The sequence below is a fragment of the Annulohypoxylon maeteangense genome, assembly GCF_022496945.1.
Source record: "Annulohypoxylon maeteangense strain CBS 123835 unplaced genomic scaffold GGS22scaffold_10, whole genome shotgun sequence".
NCBI classification, from domain to species: Eukaryota; Fungi; Ascomycota; class Sordariomycetes; order Xylariales; family Hypoxylaceae; genus Annulohypoxylon; species Annulohypoxylon maeteangense.
This window is the reverse complement of record NW_025953257.1, coordinates 864,219-888,761: the sequence shown is the minus strand read 5'-3', so window position 1 is coordinate 888,761 and position 24,543 is coordinate 864,219. Positions and strand designations below refer to the sequence as shown.

At 47.6% G+C, this 24,543-nt stretch overlaps 10 protein-coding genes across 10 annotated transcripts; 5 read left to right on the top strand and 5 right to left on the bottom strand.

Moving 5' to 3' along the window:
• Positions 1 to 536: 536 nt before the first annotated feature.
• GGS22DRAFT_189430 (uncharacterized protein) lies at positions 537 to 2,934 on the top strand (the record flags this gene model as incomplete). The annotated part of the gene is made up of 5 exons (XM_047964850.1): positions 537 to 681; positions 743 to 1,034; positions 1,106 to 1,979; positions 2,031 to 2,859; positions 2,921 to 2,934. The coding sequence occupies 5 exons, from the start codon at positions 537 to 539 to the stop codon at positions 2,932 to 2,934; spliced, it is 2,154 nt and encodes a 717-aa protein (XP_047818137.1).
• GGS22DRAFT_21691 (uncharacterized protein) lies at positions 2,895 to 4,998 on the bottom strand. Its single transcript, XM_047966501.1, has 2 exons — positions 4,055 to 4,998; positions 2,895 to 4,003 (listed from the first exon to the last, which is right to left on the bottom strand). Exons 1-2 carry the CDS (start codon positions 4,555 to 4,557, stop codon positions 3,037 to 3,039), a joined length of 1,470 nt encoding a protein of 489 aa, XP_047818136.1. The 5' UTR covers positions 4,558 to 4,998; the 3' UTR covers positions 2,895 to 3,036.
• A 583-nt stretch (positions 4,999 to 5,581) lies between these two features.
• GGS22DRAFT_21688 (uncharacterized protein) lies at positions 5,582 to 8,470 on the bottom strand. The gene has a single exon (XM_047966500.1). The coding sequence runs from the start codon at positions 8,206 to 8,208 to the stop codon at positions 5,659 to 5,661; it is 2,550 nt and encodes an 849-aa protein (XP_047818135.1). The 5' UTR covers positions 8,209 to 8,470; the 3' UTR covers positions 5,582 to 5,658.
• A 308-nt stretch (positions 8,471 to 8,778) lies between these two features.
• On the top strand, positions 8,779 to 10,599 carry GGS22DRAFT_165313 (P-loop containing nucleoside triphosphate hydrolase protein). Its single transcript, XM_047961663.1, has 2 exons — positions 8,779 to 8,959; positions 9,036 to 10,599. Exons 1-2 carry the CDS (start codon positions 8,927 to 8,929, stop codon positions 9,918 to 9,920), a joined length of 918 nt encoding a protein of 305 aa, XP_047818134.1. The 5' UTR covers positions 8,779 to 8,926; the 3' UTR covers positions 9,921 to 10,599.
• A 1,157-nt stretch (positions 10,600 to 11,756) lies between these two features.
• On the top strand, positions 11,757 to 14,098 carry GGS22DRAFT_21673 (S-adenosylmethionine decarboxylase). Its single transcript, XM_047966499.1, has 2 exons — positions 11,757 to 12,173; positions 12,232 to 14,098. Exons 1-2 carry the CDS (start codon positions 12,059 to 12,061, stop codon positions 13,701 to 13,703), a joined length of 1,587 nt encoding a protein of 528 aa, XP_047818133.1. The 5' UTR covers positions 11,757 to 12,058; the 3' UTR covers positions 13,704 to 14,098.
• Positions 14,099 to 14,853: 755 nt separating this feature from the next.
• On the top strand, positions 14,854 to 15,474 carry GGS22DRAFT_194840 (uncharacterized protein; the record flags this gene model as incomplete). The annotated part of the gene is made up of 2 exons (XM_047965568.1): positions 14,854 to 14,927; positions 14,994 to 15,474. The coding sequence occupies 2 exons, from the start codon at positions 14,854 to 14,856 to the stop codon at positions 15,442 to 15,444; spliced, it is 525 nt and encodes a 174-aa protein (XP_047818132.1). The 3' UTR covers positions 15,445 to 15,474.
• Positions 15,475 to 15,476: 2 nt separating this feature from the next.
• On the bottom strand, positions 15,477 to 16,654 carry GGS22DRAFT_194838 (uncharacterized protein; the record flags this gene model as incomplete). The annotated part of the gene is made up of 3 exons (XM_047965567.1): positions 15,477 to 15,873; positions 15,932 to 16,394; positions 16,453 to 16,654. 3 exons carry the CDS (start codon positions 16,652 to 16,654, stop codon positions 15,531 to 15,533), a joined length of 1,008 nt encoding a protein of 335 aa, XP_047818131.1. The 3' UTR covers positions 15,477 to 15,530.
• A 1,058-nt stretch (positions 16,655 to 17,712) lies between these two features.
• Positions 17,713 to 18,997, bottom strand: GGS22DRAFT_189423 (uncharacterized protein; the record flags this gene model as incomplete). The annotated part of the gene is made up of 4 exons (XM_047964849.1): positions 17,713 to 17,844; positions 17,910 to 18,389; positions 18,464 to 18,472; positions 18,530 to 18,997. The coding sequence occupies 4 exons, from the start codon at positions 18,995 to 18,997 to the stop codon at positions 17,713 to 17,715; spliced, it is 1,089 nt and encodes a 362-aa protein (XP_047818130.1).
• A 1,117-nt stretch (positions 18,998 to 20,114) lies between these two features.
• GGS22DRAFT_180281 (uncharacterized protein) lies at positions 20,115 to 22,919 on the top strand (the record flags this gene model as incomplete). Its single annotated transcript, XM_047963751.1, has 3 exons — positions 20,115 to 20,953; positions 21,015 to 22,648; positions 22,714 to 22,919. 3 exons carry the CDS (start codon positions 20,115 to 20,117, stop codon positions 22,917 to 22,919), a joined length of 2,679 nt encoding a protein of 892 aa, XP_047818129.1.
• A 45-nt stretch (positions 22,920 to 22,964) lies between these two features.
• On the bottom strand, positions 22,965 to 24,416 carry GGS22DRAFT_165301 (uncharacterized protein). The gene is made up of 4 exons (XM_047961662.1): positions 23,554 to 24,416; positions 23,418 to 23,502; positions 23,346 to 23,358; positions 22,965 to 23,285 (listed from the first exon to the last, which is right to left on the bottom strand). Exons 1-4 carry the CDS (start codon positions 23,746 to 23,748, stop codon positions 23,117 to 23,119), a joined length of 462 nt encoding a protein of 153 aa, XP_047818128.1. The 5' UTR covers positions 23,749 to 24,416; the 3' UTR covers positions 22,965 to 23,116.
• Positions 24,417 to 24,543: the final 127 nt, after the last annotated feature.

Sequence of the window (24,543 nt, the reverse complement as noted above, 5' to 3'; positions counted from 1 at the left end):
CAGCTGGGGATGGCTGATCAATAAGTATTCGTACCTACCTAGGTACGTAAGTGCGGAAACAAGCTAAAAAAGTAATTATGCTCAACTGTCGAACTTACGTCTTCTGGTCGGCGATCACTTTTTTCTTTTTTAAATTATTGCGTACATATTTACTATTCTTACTTTCATTCATCATTCCAGCGAGATCTCCTCGCTAGGTTTGAAAGGACATAAACAATATAAAGGCCTTGGTAATAGAGAGAGATGTCTAAGAGTGGGTGGTGTTGACTCTAGACAAGAATGCCTTGCGTACCTCCCTTCAGTATTTCGGTCGGTAAGATGGCAGTGTCATGAAGGCATCCAATCACAGATTCGGAATTGTGGCTGTAGTATGCAACCAAAATATATCATCCATACCCCGCCCCAGTTGGGAAAACAGGGCTGGGTTCGTGAGTCTCATGAATGCATCGTTAAAGAATCTAAGTCCCGCAATCTTTGTCTGTCCAATTTCTAATTCTGATCGTATACTCAGTCAAGATTCCTTCAGATGCAACAACATGGCCGAAGTAGCTCTGGGTACGATAGGGGCTGCGGCGAGCGTCGTGCAGCTTGGCGACGTAGCCTTGCGGTTATGTCGAAGCATTTCTAGCTTCATTGGCGAATTGAAGGATGCAAAAGACGATATGCGACACCTTCGGAGTAGTAAGGGAATATCATTTATTCTCACGATAAGGTCCTAACTAACGAATATACTATTTACTAGCACTCGATGATACCGATTCCATATTGAGGAACTTAATCGCCTACATTCACGAGTTCCAAGATTCTTCTTCAGCGAAAAAGGAGTACGAGGTCCTACCAGACGCAGTCGTGGCCGCCGTCCAGCACTTTTATGACAGTCTCAAGTCACTTCGCGAGTGTCTTCCCACCGATCTATCGCCCAGTCTCCCGCAGAAATTTCGTTTCGTACTTGGTAAGAAGAAGATTCAGATAGTGACATCGCAGCTAGTGAGGTGCCAGGCCAGTACTTCCCTTGCCTTGAACATAATCTGCAAGTATGGATTCCAGTTCACTGAAACCTCAATGATATGAACTAGCTAGTGGTTGCTGACATGAGAATATGAAGCCGAAATAGCATCAAGTTACGTGATGGCTTGAGCAGCCTTAGAATCGATAACGAGACGGCGGCTACCGAGCGAAAGATAATTGCACAGAACTGTTCGCAGCAGGTATCCCAACTATTAACCGAGATTCGAGGTATATCCCAACAGCAGCCCCAAGCACTTCCATCTTTTGAGCAAGTCGACAAACGAACTTCGAATATTGTGGCCAAGCTTGAATCTATAAATAGAACGATAGCAGCCCAAGGCGCTCGCTCTCGACGACAAAAGTCTACTACGGCATTTGCAGCCGTAGATGAAGACACCCTGGCAAAGCTCGTACGGGTCTGCGTGATGCAGACAACCACTTCCAAGACGGATAGAGATGAAACAAGCAAGGTTGATGACATGTGCACCAATATTGCCTCGCAGGCTCATCGTGAGGGATTCTTCGACGCGAAAGACGCCGAGGAATCAAAAGTACCAACATCAGAGCAATCGATCTGGCCCGGGGGCAAAGCCCAGAGATCTAATCTAGTGCAGCTTTTCCAAAAACATGAGACCATATGGCTACGATGGGCGATAATCAAATTGCGCGTCACCGGGTTGAGGCATCGTCAAACAGATATCCAAAGATCCGACTCATACTTTTCCGTCGAAATTGATTTCATTCCACGACATATTGTCTCTTTCGGAATATCTTTATCGTATACAGATGCCCCGAATTGGGCAAAATATTATAGCATCTGCCCATCCATCTTGATATTCAACGTGATCCATGATACAACACTGATGAAGGAAATTTTCCGGAATGACGATGTGGATATGCTACAACGTTCGATGATGAACCGCGAAATAGGTCTAAGGGACTGTGACACAGATGGGCTTTCAATCCTCGATGTTAGTATGACCTCCTAACAACTATAAATCATACTAACATCATCTGGGTAGCATGCAATGCTCATGTGCTCTACCAGGTGTATTCGATATCTGCTAAGGTATGAAACTCGAGTCCCCTTTTCGAGCGATATATCTCTCCGTGTGATTTTGCACGGACCCCAGAGCAAAGCTACGAATCTCGATGGGGTACATGTTCCGATACCCGCGCTTTATGAATTTTTAATGTTGTGTCTGAATTCTGGATTGTTGGATGGGGACGGCATCCAAACTTTAGGTGACGTTTGGAGTTTGTTTTGGTTAGATAGGGAGAAGCATCCCGGCCAACCGACTTCAATAACTTATGAACACAAAATTATGTTGAACCAAGCATTGCGAACAGCAGGATTTAATATCCAACCATTCTCGTGGCTATCATTCTCCGAAAGTGGAGATAATAATGCCTTCGGCTTCAATGAATTTTGCCTGGAACTTTGCTTCAAATCCGGCGAAGACCCTAATGCGCCCATGCAGTTATGGGATGGATACCGCCCTCTAGAGGTTGCAGTCTTCCTTCTAAGCAAGGAAATATATTATTGGAGTTCGAAATTGTATTCTCGTCTGATACACGCGGTATCACCGCGCCTCCTAGTCATACTCATGAAAGCCGGAGCCGACATTTTCTTTGCCAGGGAAGTAGGCGGCTGCCTCCATTCGACCGCAGAGCTAGCATACGAATTGGGTGTCGGATATCTGTGGGAGGCGGCTCTTATCGAGTGCGGTTACGACCCCAATGAGGTCAAGATGGAAGATAAACGACGGAAGACAGTACTCGAGAAGTTTGACTCAGCAGAGCGGAGCGGCGTTGACATTGAACCCATGAAGGAAATGCTATCCGCGCCTGGTTTAAGACATAGGCCAACAGCACGAACTACATCTCGCGATCCATCCATGAGCCAAACCAGGAAATATACCCTAATCGCTCTAGAAATCAATCGTCTCGCTTTCAAATTACGCCTTGCAATGATACTCCTATATAACATTAGATCGAGAATCAAGATCATATTATCGTGAACTCGCATTAACAGCCCTCCCGTCGCCCCAAATCCCCCATCTCAACCGCCGAATCCGTCTCCTCACCCCTCTCCCCCGCCCGCAACGGGCGGGAGAAATTCGACGGCTTACGCCTGAGCGTCGGCGCGACATCGTAAACCTTAACCGCGCCCCTCGGCACAGCCACCGGGTCCGGCGGTCTAACCGTAACCAACCTCGCCTCTTCCCCCTCATCATCATCCGCATCCGCGACAGACGGGGGCGCGTAATTCGGGTTCCGGATGACGCGGATGTGCTGGCGGACCGCGATCTCGGGCTCTGCGGCGTAGCGCACGGTTGAGAGACGCGAGCGCTGCGCGCTGCTGGCGATGCTGGTGCTTGGGGTTGCGCGGTGTGTTTTTGTTGATGTGGTGGATGTGCGGGATGGGTGGGAGGAGGAGGAGGGTGGGGAGGAGATGGACGCGGAGCGCTCTGTGTGCGTGCTCTCGAGGGGGGTTGAGGTGGGGATTTGTTGGACGCCGACTTGGTCCGCGATGTTGTTCCATTCGCTTCGCCAGCCGCCGGGGTTATATACGGGTTGGGGCGGCGACTTGGAGAGTGAGGAGGCTAGTTTTGGGAGTGGTGGGACTCCGTATGTTGGCATGGTTCCGAGGGAGGCGGTGGATATGTCGTAGGTTGCGCCGATGGGGGAATTTGCCATTAATTCCGTCCTGTCGTACGGTACTTCTTTCGTTCGTATCGTTAGATGGTCTGGGGTTTTGGGCGGTTTGGAATTTCCCATCTTGAAGATCTCGGCTGTTGGTACTGTCATTATAGATGCGCTAGTGCTCTCTTGCCGTTGTAGTGAGGCTCTGCGGGAAACGCTGAGGTCTGCAGATAGCTCATCGGTTACTTCGCTATCTTGGTAGCCTAAGAATGACTTGCTAGAGATCCCCGTCGTTGCGAAAGGGGTAGGTTGGCTCTCGATTGTTGCGGATATAGCCACGAATGAAGGTCTATATGAAATTAGTTACAATTCATTCATAAAAAGTAGGTGGCGTTCTTACAGCGCTCCGATGCAGATCACCAGGTCTAGATACGGCGCCATTTTCGCGAGTCCATTTGAAGGAGCTGCTTTAGCGATCATGACGGCTGTCGCAACTAGAGCGGCGACCCATACGGCAATACCGAATCTCGCGGTAAGAAGTGCACTGGCATGAAGATAATCGCCGTAGAGCTGTGGTGGCAAGTTTCCTCGCCTCCTATAATCCTTCCTCGCCCCTCGCACATGAATACACACGTACACCAACCCTATGCTGGCTGCGAATAATACGAGGTCCCGGGCGATACATGCTGATTGAACCTCAGCCGGTTGTAGTAGTAAGACAACTGCAAGACATATTCCTGCTACGGATGAGATGAAGAGGAATATGAGTGAAGCGAGAAGTATCGAAGGTCGCCTGCTCCGTTTTTGTTCTGTGTTGTACTGCTCAAGCGAATGGTAAAGTAGTTGCGCGTGAGTCTCATCGACCGTCCAAACCTTTTCTTCATCCACGTCCTTACGCGCCATGGGGGTATCGTCAGCAGGACCGGCCAGCTGTTTTCAAGGAAGCGTCGGAATAAACGAATGGCGAAGATATTAAATTCGTTCACATTAAGTCATGACATACTAAGCGAGAGAAGAGTTGCCAGCAATTTTAAGAAACAACAAAGATAATAGAAATATAAACGAAACTCATCGTGATATATTCATTTGAATGCAATCAACGAGGCTGGTCGCGACAGCAAAAGGCTTACCCAGGCCATGTCGTGGAATGAAGTCCAGCTCTGGTTAAGGTAATGACGAAGCTATGTTGAAGAGAATGAAGTCGACCTCGTCCATTTTGGGAGAGCTTTGCGAAACGGAAAATCACTTACACATATTTGGCATTGGAGTTACCTAAAATGGTAGGTACCCACACGTACCTTTCCATCGGTATTTTCCATCAAACGTCCATGGGATGTTTGGAAATACGGATTAGGTCGAGTAGGGGAAGTGTTTTATGCACGTCAAGATGATCGCGGTTCGTGGGAGCTTAGAAGTAGCAGTGGGGGAGGCTGGCACATTCCAGGAGGTGGCTATTACCGCTAACCTTGGAAACCTCACCACTAAACCAAAGCGCTAACGACGCTGTAAAACAACGAGGGGCGCCTAAACATGTAAAACAGTTGCATTAAGCCTCAACCGAAGGTGGCTTATGCAACACTTCTAGTCTCGAGTCCACGTAGTATTGGCTCGAACCACTGGAATGCAGGTTTCTCGTCAAGACGGCGTCTTAATTTGCACAAATTCGCGAACCTCGTAACGTTTGTGGTTATGGTAAAAGTCCCGAAAACTCGTAATTCTGTAGAAGGAAGAATGGCGATATTTCGCCAGATCGTTTTCGTTATCGTTCAACTGCTGCAACTCGCTAAAACTCATATGATGATATACAGAGGCGGGGATCACCCTAACTCCAAGCCCGGAACACGCCTGTAATAATGCTTGCTACCCAAGAAACGTGACCACCCTTTTGTTTACTCCAACTACAAGGCTCTTACAAATCCAAAAAAAGCCATCGCATCTTATTTCATCAACCATAAATATTATCAACTCGATATAGCAAATATAACCAATCCATGCAGAAGTGACTTAATGCAACATGTACGACAAGTCTGGGAGGTTTTGTATAATACTCCTGACAATATCGTCTTGTCCTCGTTCCGAATTTGAACTCTGAATCGGACCAAGCACAGCCTTTAATGGGGTCTGAGTTTCTATAACTTGGTCCATGCTTGCCCGAATACTTTGACTCTCGCGGGGCTTCGTGATGGGCTTTGATTTGGATTTCAGCGAGCTCATCCAATTTGACACCGACCCCGATGTTGGTGATTCGAACATAGAAAAATCGGCAAGGGGCCAGGGGTCTTGTCTTAGAGACTTTGGCGTCCCGGCAGATAGACTCTCGAAAATAGAGAAATCTGCTAGAGGCCATGGATCTACCCTTGGGGCAGCACTCGAAGAGCCCGTTTGTTGAGGCACTTTCTGAGGCGCCTGACTACTCTGTGGTATCGAAACTGATAACTTAGGTGCCGTATTGTTGCTTTGTGCAACTGCTATGTTTTTTGGATCCACCTTGGATATGTCGTTCGCAAGGACAGTTGGTATTGTTGAGGTACTGCCATTAGCATTGTTTAGTGGCTTTGTGAGACTAGGGCCGGGATGAACATCCACTTGGGGAGACGACACCATTTCTCCCCAGTCATCGTCTTCGTCATCCAAAATGACTTCAGTTTGGGTTGCCTGTATAGGTGTTTGATTCGTTGTGCTCGTTCTAGATTCGATTTTGATAGCAGCAGGTACCGTTTGAGTTTTCGGTGCTGTATGTTCAATCTTTTCATCTCTGCTAGGAAGCGTAATCGGGGCTGACCTGATGCTTTCCGAGCTCCAACGGAAGTTAGGGTTGGCGATCGCCTTTTGGATAGGTGCTCCGGAAGGGGGTAGGATTGGACTCTTTATCGATTTTCTCGCATCAAAACTGGACCCTATAGAATGCACGGATTGTGACGGGCTTTGGATTTGAGGCGTCATGGAACTGTTCCGTGAATGGGCGACGGAAGTTTTTCGAGCAAAGACCTTGCCCAAATCGACAGGAGCTGCCGCAGAAGAGTCCCAATTGAAAACACTTGTCCGTTGCCCAACTCCTACTGTTGTTCGGCCAGCGATTGAATCTTCCTCCATCCACCTTCTGACGATCTTTATAGTATCGCTGTGTATATGAGATTTTGACCACTGCACCCTATGATAATTATCTTCATCGCCCGAATCATGCTTAAGCATCGACCCATAACGGGAGATTCGATACCACGTTTTGCGTTCTGATATTGCCGTGAAACTATCTTGAATGATTCGTTCCGGAATTTCGATGGTTTCGCTTGTTTTCTCATCCGTATCCCCAGGAAGATCAGGGAAAATTTTGTCAATTAATTGAAAATCGACGTCAAATCGCACAGGGCCAAATTTCTCAATAATTTTCTGGATAGAGGCTGAAGCCTCCTTAAGCGACGCGTTTTCGCGCCCAGGGGACTCATTCGCTTGATTTTGGTTGATCGTGTCGTCGACAGGAGCTTTGGGTGTTGGCGATCTTTTAGAGGGAGTTGAAGTATTTATAACGGATGCTGGTTTGCTATACTCACTCTTAACATCTTCAAAGTCGCCGAAATCTGTATCATCTTCGGCTCCAATGCTTCGAGCCTGGCTTAGCGATCTCTCTCGACTTCCTCTGCTTGGGGCGTCAAGTCTCGGGGGAGACGGCTCCTCCGTGACAGCCTTTGCCAAGTGATCATACAATCCGACCAACTCCTGAACTTTGCCAGAAGCTTTCCGAGACGTAGCCTGCAAGCGCGACTTGGGATCTTCGTCGATTGATGTGATGGGTGAGTCCTGACGTTCGACTTCATTAGAACTACCCAGTGAGAGGACTGACGACGGCCTAGACGGGTTATCATGTATGTCTACTTTAGGGACCGAATCGGCATCTACATCGCGGGATTCTCGAGGGCTCGATCGTAACGATGATGGTTCACGTGACTGTAATTCATCATCTAATGGTTTGGTGCCTTCTTTCCTTGATTGGGTATCCTCTACGCTCGCCTCAAGAGCTTCCACAACATCCTTCCTTTGTGCTGACGGCGCAGGCGTCTCAAGTATTTCGGCGCGGTCATCTAGAGCAGCTATCCCTAGCGCATCCAAGTTGACAATCGGGGAATCGGGTTTCCTATCTTGTAATGAAAATTCGGTCGCCCACGGATCGGGGGAGTGATGTCGGAAGACGGAAGAACCTCGAGATCGCGGAAGTGGTCTCAATCCGGGTGATGTCGCAGCACTGCTCGGCAATGCAATTGAACTCCTGTTTATCGATCCAGGCCTTGGACTAGGCTGAGAAATCCGTGAGGGCGGCTCTGCCCATACTCCCCAATCTAGCGCGTTCGCTGTGATATCCGCTTGTTCGGCACCAGTCCAATCTCTAAACCCATCGTCATTCGCCCATGGTGATTGAATTTGGAGGTTTGACGTGCTACCGATGAAAGCTCTCGGTGGAGGGCTAAGTAGATCCTTCGGCGGTGACGGTATCGGAGTGGGAGGCTGAAGTTTGGACGTGGTATCTGAAGATGCCCAAGGCGAGCCCCAAGGATCGTCCATGATCGCTCGAGGCGATGTTCATGTTTCCCAAATGAATACTAGAAATGGAATGGAACGCTTTGCATGCAGCTATAACGATGAGGTGGGAATGTCGCGAATTATAATGTAAGACATGTCGTTGACAAGATCCTGCAAAAAGTTGTTTCCCAGATGAACTGCCAAGAATATCGTGTTGCACTTGCTCGAGCGCGAGGACTGGAACCCTGTCAATTGACAATCGTTCATACGTGAAGACGATTCAGGGGGTTCAAGTATGGAGCTTTTGCATGACGAGGATCAATCAATCTCTTGGCCCGGGAACCACGGAAATGGTCATGGGGAAAGCCACATTTCCTTAAGCTTAAATTAGTATATTTTGCCACTCTGTGGCTTGTGTGGCTAGATTCCACGTTGGACACTGGACATTGATCTATACGATGACCCACTTGCAGAATCGAGAATTTCGTCATTCCCTTTTGGTCTTTGGTGGGGCTCATGGCGGGGCAATCTCTTCCGGGTACCTGCGGTGGTTTACCTGCTGATAAATGCGACGCCGGTAAAGGCCGATTCTTCCATCTTCTACATCCAAATGCTTCAAGTCACGAAGAACTGGAATGTGAAGCATGAAGCTCTTCCACCCACCTTGAATCGTTATATTTCTTGACGATAACTATTTTTGTCCTATTTTGGGCCTAGCTTTTTTCGTCTAATTCAGGTATATTCGTCTCTGATTCTGACAATGTCTCTCTCGAAAATTAAGCATATTCTTCTTGTAAGTTAATCATCCTTATCCATGAAAAAAGACGAATACAATGTTATATTTTCATTACTAATACATATAATACTAGGTCCTCTCGGGAAAAGGTGGCGTGGGGAAATCGTCTGTCACTACACAGCTCGCTTTATCACTGTCGCTCAGCGGCTATTCTGTTGGAGTACTCGATGTCGACCTTACTGGACCTTCAATGCCGCGCATGTTCAACATTGAAGATGCAAAAGTTACCCAAGCGCCGGGAGGTTGGCTTCCCGTAACTGTGCATCCTGCCAACCCGGAGGCCGGAATAGGCGAGCTGAAATGCATGAGCCTTGGCTTCTTATTGCGTGGGAGAGGCGATGCGGTCGTATGGCGCGGCCCCAAGAAGACCGCAATGGTGCGGCAGTTTCTCTCGGATGTATTGTGGGGAGAGATGGACTTCTTACTCATTGATACCCCCCCTGGGACATCTGACGAGCATATATCACTCGCAGAGACGCTTCTGAAAGACGCACTTCCTGGACAAGTTTCCGGAGCGGTAGTAGTGACAACACCTCAAGCGGTCGCCACAGCTGATGTCAGAAAAGAATTAAATTTTTGCGTGAAGACGGGCATATCGGTCGTCGGTGTCGTTGAGAACATGGTTGGATTTGTTTGTCCGAATTGCGCCGAATGCACTAACATATTCGGCAAGGGAGGAGGCCAAGTGATGGCGGAAGATTTCCATGTCCGCTTTTTAGGAGGGGTTCCTATAGACCCTCAATTTGTGATGTTAGTTGAGACTGGGCGACGACCTCGATACCCGAAAGGAACAATTATCAACGGAAAGGACTTCTCTGAGATTCGCCAAATTCACCACACAGACACGTCGACCGAAGAAGTGAAAGAGGCCAGCCTGCTTGCAAGCAAATATCTAGACTGTTCCCTTGAGCCTATCTTCAGAAAGATCACGCAAGATATCATCACAGCTATCGGATGATGTCGGATGTACTGTTATCAGCCTAAGTTTCTATTGTCTAGAATCTTGCATGCGGTGTGACGGCAGGGGGGTTATATTAAGATCCAATGCGCACACATGTTGCATCCCAAGACCTCTTGAATGGTCGAATAAGTGTCGCTGCTACTATACCAAAGACCAATCTTGGTGCCTATCGATTATCTACTTCCTTCTAGAGGAGAAGCAAGTTTCTGCGACGTTGGAGACTTAAGTGCGGACCTATGATAATTCATATTCCACGGATTGGTCAGGGGCGTAACATTCACCCAATTCACCAATGTTGCATTGATAGGGCTACTTATTGGGTAGATAAAAATTTCCCCATTACCACTACCTCATTGTCGAAATCCCATGGCTATGGAAACTTTCTTTTTGTTCTTAAAACAGCAAATCGCAATGTAACCAATGTAACCAATGCAACCGATTCATTGACCTGGACTATTCTCTTGAAGAGCCATTTACGCCGTGTCGCAATTGACACTTTGGTAGATACGGCTTGTTAAAAAAATGTGATTCTGGAAATTGATGACTTAATTGTCACAAGGAGGGTAACAGAAACCAATGCTACATTCGCAGTGTCAGGCACGAGATAAAGTAAGCCGGCATCGATATGTTGAAAACCCGATAGCTTTTTTAAAATTTTTTATCGTGATTGATGGGCGCTGAGATGCACCCGCCGATTTATTGTGGTATTATTGTGGTACGAATGTGTAGCACAAATGCACGGCCCCCAAAAATTGGAAAAGTTGGAAAAGCACATGCGCAGAAAGTGCATGAAAGTGCATTCACCAACCAAGCATTCCCCACTTTGGGCAGGGCAGTGACCTCACACCTACCCAATCTTAACAAAATCAGGTACCTGCCCTACTACTGGGTACCTCATGCCACAACTGCTTTTTTGGCTTGTTAAAGTTAAAACTCTTTAGACTTAAAAGCAGCCTAGCAGGTTCAGGTAGGTACCGTTTAGTATAGAAATACATGTCCAGGTACATTCAAAATTCTCTCACCGAAAGATTGTGATTGGATTTTCACACTAAAAGTTTCTTCGCCTCTTAAATCTCGATACCAGTACGAAGAGTCGATCTTGGAGATGACTAAATAACTTCCAAGGTTGTTAACAGTGCCTGTTATCTCACAACTTTGTCTTGTTTTACCGATATATGTACAACTTCAATTGTTAAGATTTATACTTTTGCAATTAACTTTATCCGATTGCAAGAAGAACACTAAAATAGAAAATCATTTGAGGTAGTCAACTTTCAATTTTGTTTTCGTCTTTTTCCCCTCTACCAAATCCACCAACACTGCCAACACTACCAACGCCATCTTCAAAAAAACTTTACCCTTTACACTCCAAATTCGGTTCACCTGCCGCGTCACACGACACACGACACGATCACCTCGAAGTATTCCATTGCAGGACTTGGCGATAACTGTCAATGCCAAAAGACAATCGAAATAGTTGAGATATTTGTAACGTAATACTGCACAGCGTCCAGTCACAGCTGTAGCAGAGAACACAACACTTTTGATAACTGGCCTGGTTTTCCATGAGCCCAGCAGACTTGCTTCGCTTCCTCTCCAAACCCGCAAAGTATGATTCACCGAGAATTGATCATGAATAGACGATTAAAATGGCATTTTGCTAATTATTTAAAACAGGCCCAGATAACACCTACTTCGAAGGCATTCGACCAAGAATTACAATTTCCCTTACTTTTTTTCATCTCCCCACTATATTCGCAGATACCCTCGTCTGCTAGGTCCGATACTCCCCCATAGGTATCGGTTTCTGCCAGAACGAGGCCCTCCACAAGGCGTCACAATTCCTTGGTCAAAGGACTTCTTCCTCCCCCTTCGAGGCCGACCTCCCTAACGTCCCCTTCGTGAGACGTTAATAACACTTGCCATTGTAGCTGGCTCCGCCAGCATTTAATATTTCCCACCAGCCTGTGGGCCTACTCTCTCAAGCGAACGCCGCAAGGTTCGTTTGGGCGGCAGTCAGTGCTCCGCAGTAGCTACAGTGCTCATCTGCAGCAAACATCTTGATATCAAAACGACAAGCTATTTCCTAGGTATATTTTAAATTGGCTGTTCGCCTCCTAGAACCCTATACGGAGATGGTCAACTTCGAGATTCCTACCAACTATACATTTTCGCCATCTGAGGGTACGCCCCATTTGACTATCAATCATAATGTTGCTGCGGATCTAGATTCTTCCAGCGCCTTTGAAGGTATGACCAACATGAAACATCATGATAAAAGGCATTTGCTAATTCTCATTTTGTATAGGCCCGGAGAAATTACTCGAGGTTTGGTTCGCTCCCAACCCGAATGCCCTTCCACCTGGCGTCAAGCAAGATGGTTTGAAGTCGGTCTCCAATGACACCTGGGTCGGGATGCTTGATATGGTCAACTGCAAGATCCTCTCGGTTCTCGAAGCGGAGCATATGGATGCCTATCTGCTCTCCGAGTCTAGTATGTTTGTGTTTCCTCACAAACTTATCCTTAAGACCTGCGGAACCACGACACTACTTCTTGGCCTCCATAGGCTCCTCCGAATCGCCGCCGAGCACGCTGGATTTCCTTTCCATAATGCCAAATCCCTGGATGACATCCACGCAGCGGCGACACCTTATCGAGTGTTCTATTCTCGAAAGAACTTCCTCTTCCCGCATAAGCAGCAAGGCCCTCATCGCAGCTGGAAGCAGGAAGTCAGATATCTCGACGACATGTTTGAAGGAGGAAGCGCCTATATGGTCGGGAAAATGAACGGTGATCATTGGTATCTATATATCACCTCGCCGGAGACGACCTTGACGCCACCTCGTACGCCAGAGGCTGAGAAGCTGTCTGCGAATCCTCTGAGTACGTTCAAGATTCCTACTGGCAGATCTTCCATCTTCGGTGGCGGATCAGAATGTAACGATGAAACCCTGGAAATATTGATGACGGACCTTGACCCTGAGAATGCGAAGAAATTCTACCTGGAGCAAGCGAGTGCGGTCGCGAGCACCAGGCTCTCTGAACAAGCTCAGGAAGCGCGACAGTTTACTGTGGACTGTCTTGGGGACTTGTCTGCTAGTACTGCCACGATCAAGACTACAAGCACGATCGAGAGTCTTTACGACGACACGTTCGACGTGTTTAGCAATGGAAGCGATTCTGACCTGCATGATCCTCACACTCCACTCTCTGAACAAGTGGACCCTGAATGTCTGACTACCGAAGGTCACGCGCTGGGGACCGTGGTTTCGGAGGCGTGCGGCCTTTCAGACGTTTATCCTACCTCGAAATACCCGGATGCTCGTATCGATGCGTACCTGTTTACCCCATGTGGTTTCTCCGCCAATGGCATCATTCCGGCTCCCCAGAAGCATGGACATGATGAGGATGCTAAATCGACCCATTATTTCACCGTGCACGTGACACCCGAGCCTATCTGTTCGTTCGCCTCCTTCGAGACTAATGTGCCCGGTGGCCAGAACGGACGTGAAACTTCAGATATCATTGAGCACGTGGTTCGGATCTTCAAACCCGGTCGATTCAGCGTTACGCTTTTCGAGGCTAAGGCCGTCCGAATGTATGATGAGGAGCTGGTTTCAACCGGAGTCGGCCGTAACAAGCGCGTTGAAAAAATCCCAGGATATCGGCGCATCGATCGTATTGTGCACGATTTCGATGACTACGAACTTGTCTTCCGATATTATGAGCGCGAGGGTTGGGTCGGTGGGAGCGGACCCCGTGTTGGGGAGGACATTTAAAATCCTATTCGGCTTCGACTTTTGGATGCACTCATTTCTTATTCATACGACTTTATCGGCTGCGTTCTTGAAATTCGAGGGTAGCTAGCAGGCGGAATTGCGAGGGAGATTGATTAGAGATGATGGCGTGGATGAGCACGGGGTTTGGATATTTTGTTTCGACATAATTCTTTTACTCGACTAGTTGAAGGGTCTCATTACGTTGAAGCCCAGTACATTCGTTTGACACCAATCAATCAAGGCCATGATTTGCCAAATTCTTTCTTAACTGAATGTGATGGTCCTACTTCTTTCTATTATGGTGCAGGTTGATAAAGAGAAGCTCTTATTCAAATCAACAACGCATCTTACGTTGCAAACTTTGCTTAATAATCAGGTACCCACCAGATGAAAAGGGGCTTTTCAGGTGGTTATTATTGAGGAGATATATGGGAGGTTTACAATTTGCGATCATAGAAGCCAGCAAAGTAAGTTTCTTATGACCTAATGGATATAAGAAAGTAAATATCTGATTGATCTTCTTAAATTAGCTCGAGATTGAGGCGCTTGCTTGTACGCGATACTGCATATTTGCTGGCGAAGATACCTACCTCAATAGGTACTATGTAGGTAGCATTTCCCCGAATTTGGCCAATACTCTAAGGAACATAAACGTTGCCGATTCCCCAAGGGATTGAAGGAATGTTAGATATTGGAGATCAGCGTTCATTGATATGAGGCTGATGTCTGATTCTCACTAGCACAATTTGGCAAATATCGTTCGATTCGGGGTTCTGGGCCTTCTGAGTAACGTGGAAGCATGTCGTCTGGATCAAAATACAACCAGCTAACTTCATTTCTTGGTTATATCATACCATTGATACTATTAAAAGTATACTTTCCAGCTCACCACCGAGTTCACTGCTCGGTGCCTACTAACGGCTACCTCTTGGCACCTGTGACGGATCAAAACTCATTTATCCGGTTTTCAGCATATAAAAAGACGACAGGTGAGAAGTGTAGATAACCTAATAGGTACTTATCTATAGAACTACGTTGAACGGCGATTGTGGCTGGTAGTTTATACCGACATCTACGATATTTACTTTGACACTCAATAAAATAGGGACTGAGGGATACGAATCGACGTACACCACCTCGGATAGCAACAATGCGCCCCCTAGCAAAACCAAAAGACGTGATAAAGGCCCTCACAGGCTCTTGGATCTACCTAAACGTAACAACGTAAGCTACCCCTCGAACATTCCCCGTATCCCAGTTCCTAGCTTACACGACACCCGAAATGCCAAGATACTACGACAACGGCACAATCGCACACTCCGAAGACGCCTCGCTAGGTAAATCCCCCGTCGGGATGATAACCTACCAACCGACCTGGATGTCCGCAACCTTCATGTCCTCACGGGCCGAAGACCGCCCGCCAGATCTGAACATCGACACCCCGGCCCTCCCCGGCCCGGACGCGGAATGGGCGCTCATCGGCAAACACACGATGGCGTATGCGGGGCCCTGGCACGTCAGCGAGACGACGGAGGATAAGGAGGTCGGACAGGTCACGCATGGACCGACTTGGGTGGCGTGGTTGCCGGCTTGGGTGGGGAAGAGGTTGGTGAAGAATTATGTGCTTTATGATGAGGGGACGACGCTGCGGTTCTTGTATAAGACGTCTGATGGGAATAATGGCGATATGTGGTTTCGGAAGTTGAGGGAGGAGGATGATGATAGTAATGAGGTGGAGTAGGTGCGGTTGTGTTGATTGTAAGATTTGATGTTTTATATGTACATGTTGGAAAGAATATGATACTTTCGATTACCGCTGTACCTTTCTTATACGCTTTCGTATCTGGTAGACTCTGACCACGTTCTCTCCTTGCTCCAAGCTAAAGGGCTCGGATACTGCAGGTTTTCTGTGCTGGTGCCGCTTGAGGGCTCTCTGATATTTTCCATATCATATGGATTGCAACTATCATATGAAGTACGGCTGTGCTTATATCGCCACTGAGATAGATGTTCCCCGAATTTATTATATAGGGGTCTGAGAAGTGGTAAGTTGGCGCAAACGATGGCTGTACCGCTATGCACTGCGCTCCACACCTTGGTCGTGTAATCAATCTCTCGGGTACCTGGGGAGTACCCAAGAACGACTTTCACTAACCCGGTCGCGATAGATCTAAATATGTGATTAGTACCTAATGAATATCCGAAGTTGCCTGGAGGGGGGCATGTACAATCCACCCAAGAGAAATATCCCCGTAACCAAAAGCTTCTGCTTGAGAGGCAAATTCATCCTCGCTACCATTATCATGGGTATATTGAGGATTAGGATATCTATAAATACCTCGCACGCTCCAGAAGCAGCCCAGAAGACATTGAGATTGAAACATCGGTTTGGGTCTACGGCGCCCTTTCCCCATCTTGCCGTGAAGAGGGTACAGCCTGCCAGTAAGGCAATGGTGCATGCAAGCCACCACCCAACGACTAGGAATTCCAGGCCATATATCTGGTACCGAACCCGTGTGTACACGGAGAAAATGCGGAAGTACATCAATAGAATGCCTAACTTGGTGGCGCCAGTGAGGGCGTAATAGAGAACCAGGATGGTAAAAGTTATCTTGGCGGAGATTACATCGTTCTCGGTATACTCATAATCCGGGTCGGTGGTGTTGGAGGCTCCCGGATCGATAACATTAGCTATAAAGATTAATGAATTTAGTAGATTTGCGTGAATGGGAATATAGAGATCCCGTACCCCAGATGAGGAGCGCCGCAGTGACAATTGTCGATATAATGGCACCTGCAATCATCCAATCATCGGCCCCTATTCCGGCTTTCGTGAAAATCCGGACGTAGAACCGTAGCGCTGCAACGATGGTAGCGAGCACGATAACAAGAAAGCTTATTACCAGTGTTGTAATATCGGCCTCGTTGGGAACATTGGAAGTTGAAGACATGCTTATTTGAGTAATAACAGCCACGATTTTAGTTACCTATCGTGCGGAAGAGGAAAAGCCATAAGACTTATTGCTCGTGGAGATGTTATGTTGACAGTTGACTTATTTTCCTGCTTTATGTTACACCTTAATACGGGGCCGTACGAAGTTAATCTTCAACAGGCAATAGATATTATTTAAATGTTAGACTTGGTATTTATGATGCTTGATTAGACACTATCCCCTAAAAAAGCCTGATATGTTGACCCAAGATCTCTGTAAGGATGCATTTATGATGATATGATGGCGCAGTAGCATGTCAGTGTAAGATTGGGCTCAATGGTAGGGATACCCCGTTATAGCTGCCCTGTAGACCAGCGTGCGACACCTCAGCTAGGCGCATGTGGCGTTTTGTTAGGCGTGTTAGCGCTATTGTACAATACCTAGGTACAGTATCGCGGACCTAAAAATGATGTTAGATCTAATACATGAAGAAGAATATGGTTTGGGAAAGTTGATACCAAGTAGAATTGGCTGAGCCGCATACGACATACCTTTAGTTGCGAATAGCGCGAATAACTCACAGTCCCAGTCTCTATTGTGCTTCTTCAGGAGCGTGATGTACTACTTCCCGAAGTCCGCAAACCGTTGTATGTGCTAGCCAACATTTCTTGTGTAACAGATCGTACTGGTCATGGTAGGGCTGGAAATAAAAATGGGGGTTCCATGAGCCGGTTTGTAGGGCTGAGAGAGATCCAGCTCCGCCCTGTTTCCACATTCCACCGTCAAACTTTGCTTCTCATCTTCGAAAGTGGTCATAATAGTATCAAGCTCTGGTATGAAATTAGTGTCTTTTATTTCGCACTTTATTTGCGCATAAAATGTTGAAGAGTCAGATTGCAGCGGTGTTCATAAAAGGGGTTTAGAACGATCGCCTACCAGGTTGGTCTCTGAAACTACCTGAAAATACCGTCATTTACATAATGACTCATTAACAACCCCGAACTGGAAACAAGGAGCTCGAGGAGTAGATTCGAATTTTCATTATTACTTATTATGCGTATCTTCCCTTTCGTGAATCATACTTGATCGATTATCTTGAGCTCTGGTCCTTCGGTCTTCTTTACCTTTCGTCCCTCCCACCAAGACATACCGCCTGCTAGCGCTGAGACGCCACAGCCCAGCCCTATAAAAGTCCCTGTGGCCCAGGTCTAGAAGCGCGGATTAGCTATGTCTTACAAGGGACTGTAGCGGGGGGATAGTGAATTTAACGTACCGGGCGGTCAAGTCGGTTATATGCCCACATGAAATATGACAACGCTACTTGGAATAAAGTATTGAAGACCATCATAATTATAGTGAATGCTAACTTCCAAAGCGCGGTAGGAGGCGCTAAGTTGCCGGTGAACGTAGTCGCTTGCTTCTCCATCGACCCGATACTTCGGCGGCCATCTTCCTGCACCGCCTCTGTCGGACAGTCCTCGTCTTCGCGGGCCCAGAGAGGAGGGCGAAACCACCCCTTATTTTGAACAGATAGTTTTCCCATCGCTACTTTATCGTGGCAGCACGATGCACGGATAAAAAAGTACAGGTCTCGGAAGCGCCACGGTGCTAGCCCGAACCCAGTAACGCAAAACAGGGCATTAAGGATTTGGCTGTCGATTTCAAGCCATTTCTTCCTCGGCAAATTGTCGTCATCGGCTGTTGGGTAATTCATAGCTGGTGCCGCCTTTAAGAGCAGAAAGAAAAGCATAGCCTAGAAGAATCGGGCATTAGAAAGGGAGGTTATTTGAGATTGAATTAGAATCAAAGGTATTGTCCAGAACGTACTCCCCATGCCTATACCTTAGTTAGTACATATTATAGCCACGATTTTAGATATACGCAGATACTTACTACTATATTAAGAAAATAAATGATTATGCAGAAACCCGCAGGCGTGCAAAAGAATTTCCAGAACGCCTTTAGGCCATTGACGATTGTCGGGCCCCAAGGCTTTTTCGGTTCATCGCTGACTTTCTCGAGTAAAGTCTGCCGTCGTTTTGGACGTGGCGCACCCGGCTCTCCAACTTCCGGTACAGGACCCAATTCCGCTGTCGCCTGAGGACTCAATCTCGTCGCTGTGCGGACTGGGACTAATTCACCATCCGGTTCTCTGACTGCCGTGATAGCTGAGTGTCCTTGCGAATTGAAATCGATTCCTCCAGCCTCTTCCGGCAGACGCAATTCGGTGAGGTTAGGCGCTTGTGCGATTACCGTGCCGGCCGCCTGCCACATGCCCAACTGCGGATTGGTATTTATAAGGGAGATAGAGGCTCCCCGTACCCGGCCTACTAGGCCTTTGCCGTTTGATGGCTCAGCCATGGCTGGCGGGGGTTTCGATAATCGACTTGTCAGCGGTTTGGCAGTAAAATGGCCAGATTACCAAGAAGTAATGTAACTCAACGTCGATATTTCTATATTGCCTCGCATATCTGTGAGGGTAAATTTTGAGATTAGGAAGTTTGCTCCAATGTTAAGTGCATATACGCGTATCCCTATGATAAGTTGTGTAAAGGTCCTGGGTTCAATTAGAGCCTGATCAGCGCATGGTCTAACCCAGAAGACCGGGATATTCATACGCCTTTCTGAATATAGATCGAACTAGATGAAGCGCAAACGCTAAACAACATCGAACAGAGTTGAATCTTTTTAGTCCGTCCTTCTTTCTCTGTCATCGCTCCGAGAATATCGACCCTCCGTCGTTATGCACGGGTCGGATAGATATTGTGCGACTTTTATGAACGAGAAGATGAACGAGAAGAGCGAGTGACTCGGTATCCCACTTTCATTTGTTTGCTCCACGCTAGTAGTTACCTAGAAGAATCGGCCGTAATATGTGCGATGGTGCCGCGATCAAATCTACGGACACCGACTTGATGACCCTCCGAAAACCGAAATTCTTCATGTGGTAGGACCCACGTTGCCATGAACTATTGAAGGAAGCGATTCCATCCTCAAGATGCCTAGGCACCTAGGTAGGATCAGTAGCCAATACGAATTATCCGAGGTGTACGAGACGTGAATTTAATTTTCTTAAACTCAGCTAGAGGCATTTAGCTGAACATAGACCTCGGAACTAATATGAAGATACCCACAAAGATTATCGGCATTACCCATGCAATTTTCTACTTGATAAACGTCATATTTATCTAAATATCTGAACTTACTTGAGTCGTACATAAGCTTGGCACGGCACGCATCGGAAAGCGCGTATTCTTCGCGAACATTGCAGCACCATTCCCATTCTTCGCTCAAAATCGTAAAATCATACACTAATTTTCAAGCAAACATGAATTACATGGTTATATGGTTACCGAGGAACTGTATGATGGTCTTTATATGAACATCCAATGTGTGAATCACATTTTTGTATTATTAGAGGACTCCTAATTCCTTTTATTCTATCGCGCAGCTGAGCGCATTGGAAAAGGACGTCGTCATGCCGTTCAAGCTCAAATCCGACTCTCCGGGTCATCTTACCGTTGGCCATGGACTTACCCGAACCTCAACCCAAGTTACCAACGATGGGCGGACGACGGTACAGTTCCACCGAAGCCCTGGAGAGCTGGCCGCGTGGTTTAAAGGACTACATGATAATTCCGACTGCTCAAGGAAGACTTATACTCCCCGTAAGGAGAGCGCTACGTCTGCATCATTCAATGAGAAACCCGCCGGCAGCTATGGGCCCCGGCTGAATATCGCCATTCACATCGTCGGTTCCAGAGGAGATGTCCAACCATTCATTCCGATCGCTCAGATATTAAGCAAGCCTCCATTCGGGCATAGGGTTCGAATATGCACACATCCTGTGTTCAAAGCTTTTATAGAAAGCAAGGGGTTGGAGTTCTTCAGTATTGGGGGCGATCCCGAAGCACTAATGGCTTATATGGTGAAGAATCCAGGCCTGCTACCGAGTCGGGAAAGTTTTAAGGCGGGCGATATTTCGAAAAGGAGGAAAGAGATGGGTCAGATTATGCATGGTGCTTGGCGTAGTTGTATCGAGGCGGGCGATGGGATGGGTGATAAGGTCACGGCTTCCGACGTAGAATCGGCAAGCGATCTATTTATTGCGGACGTAATCATCGCCAACCCCCCATCGATGGCACATATCCATTGCGCCGAAAAGTTGGGCATTCCTTTTCACATGGTATTCACGATGCCGTGGTCACCGACGCACACGTTTCATCATCCGCTCGCAGCTATGCAATATGGCCAAGCTGAGATTGGTATGGCCAACTACTTGTCATTTATGATGATGGAGCTTTTAACTTGGCAAGGGTTCGTTATCCTCACGTCTCTTCACCTACATGAGTACCTATCTTGCTAACTCACTTTATAGTCTAGGCGACGTTATCAATAAATTCCGAACACGCACCTTGAAATTGGATCCCATTAGTCCATTATGGGGCCACCACTTATTATCAAGACTTCGCGTACCCTTTACTTACCTCTGGTCCGAATCATTAATACCCAAACCGAATGATTGGGGTTCCCATATTCGCATTACTGGCTTTTCCTTCCTACACCAAGCTGCCTCATATACCCCACCCTCTGACCTAGTTGAATTTCTTAAAAATAGTGACCGCCCTCCTGTATACATCGGGTTTGGATCTATCGTCGTGGATGATCCTCAAGCTTTAACAGACCTTATATTCAAAGCATTAAAGTTGGCTAACATGCGTGGAATTGTGTCTAAAGGTTGGGGAGGCATTGGCTCAGGAGAAGTACCGGATCATGTCTACCTCATCGGAGATTGCCCCCACGATTGGCTTTTCGAACGCGTATCATGTGTTGTGCACCATGGCGGAGCGGGTACGACGGCTGCTGGACTTGCCGCAGGTTGTCCGACCGTCGTCATCCCTTTCTTCGGAGATCAGCCTTTCTGGGGTCAGATGATTGCCCGTGCCGGCGCGGGCCCAGTCCCTATCCCCTACAAGAAAATCACGGCGGAAACTCTGGCGGAGAGCATCACTTTTGCATTACGACCTGAAGTACAGGCTGCTGCGAAAGAAGTAGCGGCATCAATTGGCGAAGAAGACGGAGCTGGTGGCACCGCTAGGGACATTCAAGAGAGACTGGATTCCGAAGGCCTGAAATGTGATATTTGTCCCCATCGACTTGCAATATGGCGGCACAAAAAAACCGACGCACATTTAAGCAGTTTCGCCGCATATTTCCTGGTTAACAAAGGGTTCATCAAGCCTGGTACACTCGAGCTACTTCGCCACAAGCCCTGGTACGTCGACGAAGGCGCGGAAAGTGTCCTCATAGGCCTTATCGCCGCATGTAGCGGCTTCTTCACAGATATCGGGTTAGCAACATCTCACTATGTGAAGACTTTGAAGTCAGACCCGAATACCACGCGACGGAGGTCTTCTATTATCTTACTAAAGGCAAATTCACATTCACATCTTGGACGTAACGTATCTCTAGATCCATGCCCTCCCGCAGATCTAACAGCCACCTTGCCTGATGGAGGATTTTCCGTAAGACAGCTCGAAAAGCTTGCTCGAAAAATGGCGCAGAAGCCTGTGAAATCTTCTAACGAAATTCCTGGCAGAGCGACCTTCCGTGAGCAGATTCAAAAATTCGAGAATGAGAGGAGATGGGTGACTCGCGAGAGAAGCGAGCAAAGCCGCGCTCTACACATCGCCCGCGCATCTAAACGATATGCCGTGGAACTTGGACATGCTGGATTGAAAGCACCCGTGGCGACCTTCTATAATATCGCAAATGGGTTTCGCAATTTCCCATCATACATATGTGGTGACGACGACATGCGGCGGCGGGACGAGATACGAGGATTTAAGAGTGGCTTTAAGGTGGCTGGCAAGGAGTTCGTGCTCGGTTACTACGAAGCTTTCACTGGTGTTGTCCTGAAGCCGTACCAAGGTGCGAAAAAGGAGGGCGTGAAGGGTCTTGGCAAGGGCTTCCTCAGGGGTACCTACGGATTACTTGGAGGAATCGGGGGAGGTGAGTCGATTTCCATCGGATATAATATCAGATCAGCGATACAACAATGCTAATTCACGTTACAGGATCGTTCGGCCTGGCGGGCTACACACTCAAAGGCATTGAAAAAGAGTTCTCCAAACACCGACTAACCGAGCTCAAAGCCGAAATCCTATTAATCAGATTCCGACAAGGCCTCGAGGACTGCTGGCAAGCAACAGAAGAAGAGAAGCGCGAAGTTATAGATCGCTGGACATCACTGCATAGAACAGACTCCCGCGCGGAACAATAGACGTCACAAGACCGGACGGGGCATCAGAGTGCATAGGTAATAGCGTGTAACTTCGACAAGTGTATTGTTTTCCTGGACGCCTAAACTAATTACATAATACCATTAAGATAGTTCCTCTTTTTTGTGCTCTAATGCGACCCTTTTGTGATTACTCCCACCACTCCCTTATTTACATGGGCGAAGAAGTGAATCGGTATCTAAGCGCAGATAACGGCCTCGAGGTCCACGGGCTGCGGGCAGCCGTATACCTTCTTCGCCGCAGGCTGGCTGTAGCACCCGGCTTGGCCCGCCGCGCAGCTGAAGGACTCGCAGCCTTCGCCCGCGCCGAGGGTGTTGGCTGAGTTGGCGAAGGGGTTGCCCCATTCACTGGTCAGGGTTAGTATACTGTGGGAGAGAAGGGTTGGTTTGTTTTGGAGTATAACTCACGAGCTGAATTCGTCTGGAGAGAGATGGGTTAGTCTTGGTGCTTCATGAGTTTATGTTAAGGGGTGTGCTTACAGTAGGCATAGTCGGGGCTCTTGGTGAAGGAGTAGCCGAAGAATAGAGGCGAGTTGAGGGTCTTGGTGGTTGCGATCTTAACGGTCTGGTTATGCGGTTAGTATGCGCTCGGTCTGAGTGAGTGAGAGAAACTTACCGAGCCAGCGGCGCGGAAGTCCTCGCTGAAGGTCTGGCCCGCGGTGAGCGTGGTCAGGGGACCGGCGGAGGTGCCGTCATAGGGGAAGGATTGCACGTAGATGGTCGAGCCGCAGTTGTTCTTTACGATGGCCTTCTGGGCGGAGACACCGGAGGCGACGAGGGCAGCGCCCATGATAGCAGCGGAGAACTTCATTTTGATGAGGTGGTTGAGGAGGAAATTATTGGTAGTGAGTGTAGTGAGGAGCTGGAAGATTCTTGTTGATGGAGGCAATGGAGAGAGCTGATGAGGATGAGGCGAGAATGAGCTGGAAAACAACGAATGGGTTTCCGACTTATATGTACGTCTACAAGACGCTGAAATAAATTGCGGCTTATGGCTTCGCTTAAGGCCATCACGATCATTGCATCCCTAGACAGACCGCTCCATGGGAAATACGAACGCCAATTCTCGTATTCCCCTGTCACGAGGTTGTGGCCGTGATATTGTCCAATTGAGCTCGTTGGAGCTTCTAGGATCCCGTCCCCGCACAAAGACCTCCGGACGGTTCCGGATGAAATGCCGAATTAGCCTCATAGATGGCTTACTGGTATGAATCCTCCGTATAGGTAGAACATGATTCTCAACAGCTCAATACAACTCGCTGAGTATAGACATCACTTCGTTGTCTGAAAACGGATGCGGATGTGATGAGTCAGCAGATGTCTTCACGCAACATCTTTTGATAGGACAGAAACCGACCGACACGTGTATGCGATTGATTCCGTTCGTTCCTTTATTAAACACTTGTTCAAGTGGCTGTTAATTGACAACTAGAATCGTCATGGATATTCTAAGTACGTAATATCGTGAATAAAATAAACAGTCATGAACTTTTACATTAACAGAATACCCTTGCATTGTATTCGGCACCTGAAAGAGCGAAATCCACTTGCATGCTTACCATACGACCAATGTAAACATAATGCGAATGCAGTAGCCTACCAAGGT

What these genes read in the sequence shown, in the direction of transcription:
- GGS22DRAFT_165301 (XM_047961662.1), bottom strand. Translation starts at nt 23,748, where the DNA reads ATGAAGTTCTCCGCTGCTATCATGGGCGCTGCCCTCGTCGCCTCCGGT. An exon ending in ACTTCCGCGCCGCTGGCTCG is followed by an intron (nt 23,503 to 23,553) that starts GTAAGTTTCTCT and finishes CCGCATAACCAG; the next exon opens with ACCGTTAAGATCGCAACCAC.
- GGS22DRAFT_165313 (XM_047961663.1), top strand. Translation starts at nt 8,927, where the DNA reads ATGTCTCTCTCGAAAATTAAGCATATTCTTCTT. An exon ending in AAATTAAGCATATTCTTCTT is followed by an intron (nt 8,960 to 9,035) that starts GTAAGTTAATCA and finishes ATATAATACTAG; the next exon opens with GTCCTCTCGGGAAAAGGTGG.
- GGS22DRAFT_21688 (XM_047966500.1), bottom strand. Translation starts at nt 8,208, where the DNA reads ATGGACGATCCTTGGGGCTCGCCTTGGGCATCTTCAGATACCACGTCC.
- GGS22DRAFT_21673 (XM_047966499.1), top strand. Translation starts at nt 12,059, where the DNA reads ATGGTCAACTTCGAGATTCCTACCAACTATACATTTTCGCCATCTGAG. An exon ending in TTCTTCCAGCGCCTTTGAAG is followed by an intron (nt 12,174 to 12,231) that starts GTATGACCAACA and finishes CATTTTGTATAG; the next exon opens with GCCCGGAGAAATTACTCGAG.
- GGS22DRAFT_21691 (XM_047966501.1), bottom strand. Translation starts at nt 4,557, where the DNA reads ATGGCGCGTAAGGACGTGGATGAAGAAAAGGTTTGGACGGTCGATGAG. An exon ending in GTGATCTGCATCGGAGCGCT is followed by an intron (nt 4,004 to 4,054) that starts GTAAGAACGCCA and finishes AATTTCATATAG; the next exon opens with ACCTTCATTCGTGGCTATAT.